Genomic DNA, 11,552 nt, shown 5'->3' on the forward strand with positions numbered 1-11,552 from the left:
GTAGTTCTTCATCCTCAAGAACACGTGTAGCACCTTAAATCCACCTTGTCACTATTAATATCTATCTAGTTGCGGATCTAGAATTTTTTTTCCGGTGGGTTTACCTTTTTCGGTGAACTAATTTCTTAAAGTCAAACGTAAAAATATTCAGGTTGGATCGGGTTGGCGAATATAATAAAAACACACAGTCACTAAAAAACCTAGAGGCTCAACCTTTTTCGAATTTTATTGTTATAAACTCTTCTCCTTTATCCGGGTTTGGAACGAGCGGTCCAGCAATAATAAAATAAAAGGTGAGTTAATCAACTAATCTAGTTTTATTCGTTACTAAGTGTTCAAAATTCGTAAATATGTGTTGACATAATATCTTTGTACCCATATGATTCTATTATTGAGGAACCAATTTAAAACTTACACCACCAAAAGATGTAGCAAATAGTTACAAAAGTTAATTAAATATGTCATAAATGATTACTAGTGTGACAGAGTACGTATTTCACATCACATTTGATTCGTTTTTGGTATTACTTCTATAACATGACATGATACTTAATCTAACGATTTATTGTATGGCACCAAATATGTAACTTAAAAGAACTATGTTAGCCGGTTAACTTTGCGCTAAATCGCTCTCTTGTTGTCGGGGAAATACATATTTTTTCCTATCTCCTCTTGGCCATCAACCATCCACAACGTGTTGAGGGAGTAATCCCATATAGAAGAAGGCGTTGTTTCACTATATGTACCAAAAACACTTGCTATACCATAGTCATCATCTAATAATGTTATATCCTTCCATATCTCATCCATTGAATTATACCCATCTTGTTGTTCAATCGCGCTGTTTACGCTAGTAGCTGTACTCTTCATCTTATAGTTATCGCATTCGAAATTTGTAATCGCCACCATTTCTAACCCACCAGTGTCATAAAAGCTTCGTTCTTTGGTTTCGGTCATTGGCATGGAATCAACCGTAGGATTGCTAGTAATTGAAGAGTAGATAGAGGAATCAGACACTGATGGAGATGAAGATAATGCCCTTTTTTTTTCTTGTGCCTTTTTCCTCATATGGGTCCTCCAATAATTCTTAATCTCATTATCAGTTCGTCCAGGAAGTTTCCGAGCAATTTTTGACCATCTGCTTATAAATTTAATAATCAGGCACAGATAATTGAATAGAACAAAAAGCGTTTAACCTCTAGATAGAGCTGGCAAAATTTTGTGGAGGACAAAACAAAATGAAGCGCTTAACACGAACAAGAAACATTAACCAAACGTGTTATTTTTTAAAAACACTAAGTAGGACATGTTTAATAAGCGGGTTACACAACATAACATGTTTAACACGATTAATAGTAACTAGTTTGATAACACGAATGGACAACATACATGTTTAACACAATTAAACATAAGCTATTCAATTATGCAAATAACATGACACATTTAACAAGATTCACTAAACTTGGTTAACAAACGATAAGACATGGTTAACGCCATAAAGTAAAAGCCCCCAAAGTTATAATCATTTTTAATTATTTATAAAACTGTGTATATTTTTATCAACAGCTCATGAACCAGTCGTGACGACCTATTAACCTATTTGACACAATAATTAAAAGTGTAATATGTGTCATAAGTGGGTTAAGTGCGCGGATTGAACCTATTTAGACATTTTTTATTGGTGTCATCAATATGTCAACCAAATTGTAACCCGAATTCGTTTAGCCTTATAAACAATAAATCGTTTAAGTTTGTGTCTTGTAAGTTCTCAATTCTCAGCAAGAAACAAACATGTCATTAACTTCATTTCTTAAACTAGGCCAAGATAAAGTAATTTTATAACGACAGGGCATTTGATGAGTCATGAACGTGTGGAGTGGGGCTTGACCCACTGCTAGCTAAGCATTGTCCGCCTGACCAGTAATAATATATTGATAAACAATTTATTAAATAAAAGGCCAATCATTTCTTTCTAAAAGCTAGTATAATATTATAGTGAAATTTATTGAACAAAAGGCTAAGCACTTCTTTCTAAAAGCTAGTACAATATTATACCATGCGTAGTGGAAGACACCCTAACTTTGAGCGTTTTGCGTCATGTAACAGTCTAGTCAGCAATGAGTCATTATGGGGCGTTTTTCTAAAATAGGTGTAGTGGGGATGTAGATATTGTGGGGCATTATGTTAAAAGGGGTATAAAAAATTAAATAAAAAAAACCATCAAAAAAAGGGTATTGGACAACCAAAAAGAAGAAAAACTGTCATTGGGCAAAGAAAAGAGTGAGGGCGTTGAAAAAATAACGCTTCTTGGATTTTTTTTTCTGGAAAAGAAACGCCTAAAATATGAGTGGTCTGAGGGCGTGGAGGGGCGTGCTTTTGGCATAAACGCTCAAAATTTTCCCCACTACGGGTGGTCTTATAATGAAATTTTGAATTTGTTTCGATCCATGCAAGTATGTTACCTTTAAAGAACATCCATTTCAGGTCGGCTCTTGGGCCGGCTAACCCGTGCCGTCGCTCGAGGCCCAAATTTTCAAAGGGCCTGAAAAGTTTTTATAAACTTTTATATATATAGTAAATGATATATTTAATATATGCATTCAATTTTTATATATAAAAGTCTTGGTGGTGGAGTGGAAAAAAACCATCCTAAGATAATATTGTTGAGGTCTCTAGTTTAATGGCTTTGGCTCCACCACTAAGGTCTTATTTTTTTTAATTCATTTCCTCTTAACTACAATTTTGGGCCCAATTTTTTTTTTCGCCTGAGGCCTAAATTATTTTGAGAGTTTTTGAAGACGGCTCTGATCCATTTAAAAACAAAATAGACCAAAGATACTTAAATATAGTATTAATATATGTGAATGTCATATGATAAGTTAAACAGTATCGTTTCATATGATAACTTAAAACAGTATCATTCTGAAAAAAATCAAAGGTCGAGAAAGAAGCCATAGGGGACTACCTTAAGTAAATTATTATGGAATACAATTTATTTTTAACATACTAGAAACAAATCATATAATTACCTCAACTATCTCACACCACTTTGTCTATCTAAAGAATAGCAATGTAAAGTTAACACATTTTTCTATCTCGCATAACTTTTAATAAAATGATTATAAACTTTTAATAGATAGTTTATATCACATAAAACTAAAAGATAAATTTAATACCTCAAATATAGGATAATGCGAGTCGTCTACACTTTAATTATAAGTTCATGAACAAAATAAAAGGCAATAAAAGAAGGAATATAATAGATATATAATAAGTTTGGATACATTTATTCTTAATCAATATCATACACTAAAGTATATTTATAGACACAAAGGTTAAAGAAAAATGTCATATATTCTTAAATAATATTAAGCAGAAAGAACAAAAAAACATCATTAACATTACTCCATCATGATCAGTGAATTTATGTAATATATCAGATCACGTTATTTGAATATTCAGTAATAATCGGTATTAATATTATAGATTATATGTATTTTTAATACTATCTAATATACTAATATGTAAAAATATGCAATAACAATTTATTGTATATTCAAAAAAAATTAAGCTATTTTTAGCTAGGCTAAATACACGGTTAATCACCTACAACCGACCTATTATAACCATCAAAACCGATTAACCATAATCGCCATAACCGATCGGTTATGGTTATGGTTATCCATTAATCGATATCGCGGTTATGGTTATGGTTATGATTTTAGGCGAAAACCGACCCATACACAAACTGATCACCTATTTCCAATTTTGAACATTGGTTTTTCAAATTCTCCAAAGCCAAATATAATATCAATGATAAAAATAATAAATGAAGAGAAAAATGTCAAACCTATTTCCCCATTTAGTGTGAAGCTCAAGGATTCTACGCTCTTCTTGAGGAGTCATCTTTCCTCTTTTCAAACCTGGGTGGAGGTAGTTTACCCATCTCAATCTGCAACTCTTTCCACTTCTTTTTAAACCTGAACAATGAAATTTCAAGAAAAAATAATCCCCAAAAGTATTTATTTTTGTAGGTTAGAAAGAGGAGTTATAAAAATTAATTATAACCTTATAAATATATGTGTGTAAAAAGTAAAAACATAAATTTGTTACTTATTTTTTGTTCACACATCTCTAACCCTAACGTAATCAATTATTACTACCTATATTATTTCATTTTGTATCTCCCGCCACCTTCAAACCTGAAACCTTTGCTATAAAGTCCCATCTTCGATCTCCACACATGTTCACAAATGAAACCAACTGAATGTCTTCTTGTTCTGTCCATGGACCTTTTCTCATCATGTTATTTTCTTGCCCCATTTTCTAGTTTCTTTTTGTTAGTGATCAAGAATCTTGTGTTGCAGTTGACTTGAAGTGAGTCAGATGAAATTAGGGTTCGTATTTATACTGTTGTCCTTATCATCTTGTTGTAGTGAGTGGAGAGTTAAGATAGGGTTTTGAGTATGACTCTAGACTAAATCCTAACCGTACACCTATTGGTGGTGGTGTTTTGATAAGGTAACCCTACAAGGTGACACTACTTTATGATGTCAGCCATTTATAATGGTTATTTATGGTGTGGCCGGTGGGTGGGGTGGGATGAGGTGAGGGGAGGTGGTGTTTGATTTAATCCCTCAGTGCCCAGTCGTTGGGTGAATAATATTTCATCGAAAGGCGTTTTGCGTCATGTGACAATCCAGTTAGTAATGAGACGTTTTTCTAAAATGGGTGTGGTGGGGATATGACATTATTTTAAAAGGGGTGCAAAGGATTAAAAAAATAAAAAAATAACAATGAAAAAATTGATTGGCTAAATAAGAAAAGGGTTAGATGTGATTGGCCCATCAAATGGGGCTTGGACATACTTTTAAAAACGCCTAGGAAACAAAAACCACAAAACACACCCATAGGGGCTGCCTTGCCGGCGTTTTGGGGCGTGGAAGAGGGCAAAAACGCCTACAAAACTGCCCACTACATATGGTCTAATAGTTTGATAAGTGGATGTAGTTTTCATAATGATCCTACAAATCACCACTACAAGAATTATACACTTTTAGCGGCGACACCTTTAGCGGCGACAGGCCAAGTGTCGCCGCTATTGGTCGATCCGCGTCAACCCAAACCCCAGCCGTTGATCATTAATCTGATCTAATGGTTGGGGTTAAGGAAGCAATACTGCAAAGCTGAGCATTATGATTTCGACTGAAATCACCTTGGTCACAACATGAATGGTGGCCGCAATCGATCATTTTTATAAAGTTATGGTCGTAAATACCTTGTTTTCTACTAGATAATCAAATTATAGGAATTGATTCGATTTATAAAATTGTTTAACCGGTCAATGCCTACATAGTAACGATGATTTAATGTCTGTTGTTGCAGATTTTTTTTATGTTCGATCAAGATAGAGGCTTGAAGATCGTTAATTAGACCATGCATGCCAATGAGGCCACAGTAATGTTGAACACCTTGTTTATGAATTAAAAGTTTTTTTTTGTTATAGATAATATATATATATATATATATATATATATATATATATATATATATATATATATATATATATATATATATATATATATCGAAGGATATCAATGGACTACTAGAAAAGGGGACAATTTACTACAGAAATTTCCTACACAATTTTTTTCGTCACAGATTACAACACCTTTATGACGAATTTCCTACAAAAAAAAATTCATGATTTTGTTACAAATTTTCAATGCACCCATGACGAAAAACAAGAAAACCCTAATTAATTGACAGTTGTGTCACAAATCTGTCAGAAATAACCTACAAAAGGTTAATTATTATTCTTTACCGAATAAATATTTATATAAGCCAAATAAATAAGGGAAAATAATATCGTTTCCTACAGATTTGTGACGAAAAATAAGAAAACCCTAATTAATTGACAGTTGCGTCACAAATCTGTTAGAAATAATATCGTTTCATACACATTTATGACGAAATATTTATTTTTTAATTTACTTAAACCATCCGTTAGAATTCCGTCACAACTTGTGACAAGTTTCCGACAAAAAAAATAAGAAAACCCTATTTAATCGACAGTTGCGTCACAAATCTGTCACAAATAATCTACAAAAGGTTAATTTATAATAGTTTACCGAATAAATATTAATATATGCAAAATAAATAAGAGAAAATGATAGCATTTCCTACACAATTCTGACAAAATATTTAACCATCCGACAGGATTGCGTCACAACCTGTGATACATTTCTGACAAATATCCTTGTATCAATACAATTTCCTACGCATTTATGACAATGCTTAAATCCATTGCAAATTGTCATAAAGGCGTAGGAAACAATCCATGTATCAATACAATTTCCTACGGTTTATGACAAAATATAGATTCATAAACCATCCCTCGCGATTGCGTCACAACTTGTGACACATTTCCGATAAATATCCTTGTATAAATACAATTTTCTACGCATTTATGACAGAATGCTTAAATCCATTGCATATTGTCACAAAGGCGTAGGAAACAATCCATGTATCAATACAATTGCCTACGAATTTATGACAAAATGCTTAAATCCATTGCAAGTTGTGACACATTTCTTATGACATTTAAGGATTTGTCACAAATGTGTAAGAAACAACCTATATAATTATTCTTATTTAAAATTTTAAATGTACGTAACTATGTGGACGTATGCATAGAGTATAACGTGAGTATCTATATATATGTATTTGTGTATGTGGGTATGTATGTATGTGTACGTATATGCAAGTTTGTATCTATATGGGTATGTATGTATGTGTGTATATGTGTGTGTGTGTGTGTGTATGTATGTCTGTATGTCTGTATGTATGTATGTATGTATGTATGTATGTATGTATGTATGTATGTATGTATGTATGTATGTATGTATGTATGTATGTATGTATGTATGTATGTATGTATGTATGTATGTATGTATGTATGTATGTATGTATGTATGTATGTATGTATGTATGTATGTATGTATGTATGTATGTATGTATGTATGTATGTATGTATGTATGTATGTATGTATGTATGTATGTATGTATGTATGTATGTATGTATGTATGTATGTATGTATGTATGTATGTATGTATGTATGTATGTATGTATGTATGTATGTATGTATGTATGTATGTATGTATGTATGTATGTATGTATGTATGTATGTATGTATGTATGTATGTATGTATGTATGTATGTATGTATGTATGTATGTATGTATGTATGTATGTATGTATGTATGTATGTATGTATGTATGTATGTATGTATGTATGTATGTATGTATGTATGTATGTATGTATGTATGTATGTATGTATGTATGTATGTATGTATGTATGTATGTATGTATGTATGTATGTATGTATGTATGTATGTATGTATGTATGTATGTATGTATGTATGTATGTATGTATGTATGTATGTATGTATGTATGTATGTATGTATGTATGTATGTATGTATGTATGTATGTATGTATGTATGTATGTATGTATGTATGTATGTATGTATGTATGTATGTATGTATGTATGTATGTTATGTATGTATGCTATGTATGTATGTATGTATGTATGTATTATGTATGTATGTATGTATGTATGTATGTACGTATGTATGTACGTATGTATGTATGTACGTATGTACGTATGTACGTATGTACGTATGTACGTAGGTACGTATGTACGTATGTACGTAGGTACGTATGTACGTACGTACGTAGTACGTAGTACGTAGTACGTAGTATGTATGTATGTATGTATGTATGTATGTATGTATGTATGTATGTATGTATGTATGTATGTATGGTTATGTATGTTATGTATGTATGTATGTATGTATGTATGTATGTATGTATGTATGTATGTATGTATGTATGTATGTATGTATGTATGTATGTATGTATGTATGTATGTATGTATGTATGTATGTATGTATGTATGTATGTATGTATGTATGTATGTATGTATGTATGTATGTATGTATGTATGTGTGTGTGAGTGGGGAATGATTGATCACGCCGTGAAATGCATCGCGGGAGGGAAAAGAATTACCCCTTAGCGCCAGCCGTAGTGTTGTTGGCGGCGCTATGCCCTATTTTGCCCTGTGATGGTGCCCCACTGGGATTTGAATAATCCTTTTTCTAATGTGCGTCTTTTTACATAGTACTAAATTTGAATCAGAATAATATGGTTTTGGTTGAAGCCCGCGTATTACGCGGGCATTAACCTAGTTCTTTTATAAATGTATCTTATGTAACCATTAGGAAGCTAAGGACCTAAAACTCATTTGAATCTTCAGATTATGAAACATAGTTAATATGTTAGATCCTTGTGTTATGAAACGGTTCAAAACATTGTTATCTAGATGTTTATAATGTTGAAGTTTAATCTGAACGTATAAAGATAGACCTAAACTTCATGTTGCGTAAGATAAATATGTATGGGCTCACTTGAGGCGGGTTGTGACAGATGTACATGATTTCAAATATAATGACATTATCAGCATCATCCTCATTCTATAATGTCACACCCTCAAATTCCACATGAGGGGTACTACTGTGAGGCGTGTGACTGACTAGGATCCAGCCACTAATCATATGAAACAATTATAATAGTAAAATAGTTTCACCAGACCAATACAATTAGTGACAACTAAGGTTTATGTTCAAAGTTTTTAAGTTCAAAACAGTGTTTTTAAGAGGAAAGTGGAAGCATAGGTAAAATAGTTCAAACATAAGTTCACGGTTCATAATTATTAATAGAATCCAACATGGGTTAAGGCGACTACTACACTTCCCCAAGCTGCAAGCTCCTAAGTTACTATGTACCTGCAAAGCATGCAGTAGGGTATTAACATAAAGTTGGCGAGTTCACGAGTTGTCCAGTTTTAATTCCATAAAACTTGTTTAAGTAGTTAAGTTACTCATTTATATCATGCCATGGGGAGCTACCCCATATGTAAGCTACTAAACTGCGTAATACCGAATACTTGGCGACCTCATGTTGTTTGTTGCCCCGTTTTGTCAGTGTCTATCATCATTAACGGTTTTCCAAGGTCTATTAGTTCACGACCGATCCTCTCCAGGCATGGTGTGAGGTTGGTGAAACCTAAATATGTGATACCCCAAGAAAACACACCACACAACTACCTTCTGCTGTGACTACGTGCTAAATTTCGGGATGAAATTTCTTTCAACTTGGGGAGGATGTGACAACTCATATTTCAAGAGCCTTTCTTTGTGCTTTGATGTAACTTACGTGTGCGATTATTTGAATAGTTAACGTATGCTGATTGATTGAATGTTATAAATGTGTGAATTGTTAAATGTTAAGATGTCGTTTTATTTTATAAGATCTTAGTCGCACACAACACTTGAGGCGCACATTGTAGTCGGACCGCACACCCTCGTGATGTTGATCTCGGCCCAAACTAAAACGGAACCCAAAGACGGGCCCAGCCCTCCTTGTAGCGCACACACACATACACGGTTAGGTGTGTGACTCCCATAATCACAAAACACTCAACTATTATCAAAACCCTAAGCTCTCCTTCTCCCCTTTGAAACCCGAAGACAACCCTCATCCCCATCGAAGCCATACGGATCGCAGCACCCTCCTTCCCTCTCGGTCACAACTTTTTATCATACAAACTTCTAGTTAGTCTCTAGTTTTGGTTTCGAATTGTGTTCTTTATTTGATTTCAGCCGTGTACTAACGTGATGATCATTATGATTTTATGCGATGACTTAGGGTTTCATGCTAGTAGAATTATTGATGAAATTATGTTCTTGAATCTGATATAAGTGTTTGGTTATGATGTTAATATGTGGGATGATGAAACTAGAGTGGTGTTCATATAAATCGGTTTACATGTGAATGCAACCGATTGATCTAGGGTTTTGATGATCTATGATTTCATGATAATTTAAGGATTTATATGCAACGTAGTTGATGAATTATTTGGTATGTCAAAACAGTTTCGTTGTGCAATTCTGATTAAGGTTTAGTTGATGATTAAGGTTGCATGATAATATTTGAAATAACTATCCTAATGATCCGATTAGAATGTTTAGAATGATTGATTAAATGGTTGTTCATAATTAGATTGTATGAATGTGAATAACTACTGATTAAATGTTATTGTTTGATCTTGATTGAAACTTGCCAAATGTGATAACTGTTGTTTCGAAAATTAAGGACAATTAAAAAGGAAATCGGTTACATCTTCTGGGTCTCGATTGAGGTTGCGAGTCAGAATCCCTTGGTTTTGACTTGAGACCACACCTTCACAAAAACAAGAGAACTCGAGACCATGATTGCGGGTCCGGTTTCAACTCGAGACCTTCTTGGCTACAACTCGAGACCGCTTGATCTCAATTCAAGATCTCTAGTTGCGGGTCGAGACCTCATGGTTTCAACTGGAGGTCCCACTCGAAACGTGTGTGTTAACTGGTCTAGGAACTGTTGGGCCGCATTACATGATACTCGCACACTTTCAACAGGCCCATATCCATCTGGGCCATACACTTGAACAGTACATCGTTGGATCTTGAACGTGCACTTATATGTTACTGTTAACTACCATGCTATACGTGCTATGTCATGAACCTTTCTTGTATGCAACGTGTTAGGATACATGTAGAACAATGTGTTTGTTACTTGAATATGAACCTGACTTGTATGGTAACCATAATAGGATGTGGTTGACCACATTAGCTCAAGTTACTTTTATCTGTCGAGCTAATCTAAGGTGAGTTCACACTTTTCTTAAAAGCATGTGATTCCCGGTGGTTTGGGAATGGGTCAAACAACAACTATCCCCCTTGGGTGGGATGCAACCTGCGTATTCTCCTTAGGTAGAATACGAACAACCCATCCTCTTGGTGAAGGACGACAACCGTTATAATACATATCTTAAGCATACTAGACATCAACTCTATTTGAAAGTCCCCACTCATTTTTATACCGACTTAATCGCCAGGCCAATGGAGAACGGGTATTAGTTAAATAGCGCTATTAGGTTTGACAAGCCTCACACCGTGCCGCAGAGGACGGGAGTGGACTAATATACTTGGGTACTTAGTCAATGATGATAGACATTGACTCGGGGCACTCAACATAACTACAGTCAGTAGTCGGTATGGTACGGGTCTAGTGGTTTAAAATAGTGGGGTAGCTCCCCATGACATGTTTTTATAAAGACCAAAGGAACTTAACAACTTATGGTTTTTTGGAACAACACTAAACGAAACAACTGTGAACTCGCCAACGTTATGTTGAAACACTACTGCATGCTTTGCAGGTCGATAGGTACATGGCTAGAGCTTGCACGAGGAGTGGACGTTGTGGCAAGGAACCAACTGTTGGGTTCCTACTATTAAACATTATGATTTTTAAACTGCTTATGGGTTTTAAACTTTATGCTTCCGCTAACACTTAAACTTGGTTTGGGATATTGTTTTCGTAAACACTAAACGCTTGGATTGTGATGGTTTTACTTTATTTTACTTATAGTTTAGTATGATTAGTGGT

General features: G+C 34.0%; 1 protein-coding gene across 1 annotated transcript; it reads right to left on the reverse strand.

Moving 5' to 3' along the window:
• Window positions 1-436: 436 nt before the first annotated feature.
• Window positions 437-4,379, reverse strand: LOC110936424 (transcription factor MYB59). Its single transcript, XM_022178806.2, has 3 exons — window positions 4,203-4,379; window positions 3,851-3,980; window positions 437-1,138 (listed from the first exon to the last, which is right to left on the reverse strand). Exons 1-3 carry the CDS (start codon window positions 4,321-4,323, stop codon window positions 622-624), a joined length of 768 nt encoding a protein of 255 aa, XP_022034498.1. The 5' UTR covers window positions 4,324-4,379; the 3' UTR covers window positions 437-621.
• Between the last annotated feature and the right edge of the window lie 7,173 nt (window positions 4,380-11,552).

This window comes from Helianthus annuus, chromosome 4, assembly GCF_002127325.2.
Source record: "Helianthus annuus cultivar XRQ/B chromosome 4, HanXRQr2.0-SUNRISE, whole genome shotgun sequence".
Lineage (NCBI taxonomy): Eukaryota > Viridiplantae > Streptophyta > Magnoliopsida > Asterales > Asteraceae > Helianthus > Helianthus annuus.

Coding starts and splice junctions, on each gene's coding strand:
- LOC110936424 (XM_022178806.2), bottom strand. CDS start 4,323: ATGGGGCAAGAAAATAACATGATGAGAAAAGGTCCATGGACAGAACAA. Junction 3,981..4,202: donor CTTTATAGCAAAGGTTTCAG/GTTTGAAGGTGG, acceptor TTCATTGTTCAG/GTTTAAAAAGAAGTGGAAAG. Junction 1,139..3,850: donor CACACTAAATGGGGAAATAG/GTTTGACATTTT, acceptor ATTTATAAGCAG/ATGGTCAAAAATTGCTCGGA.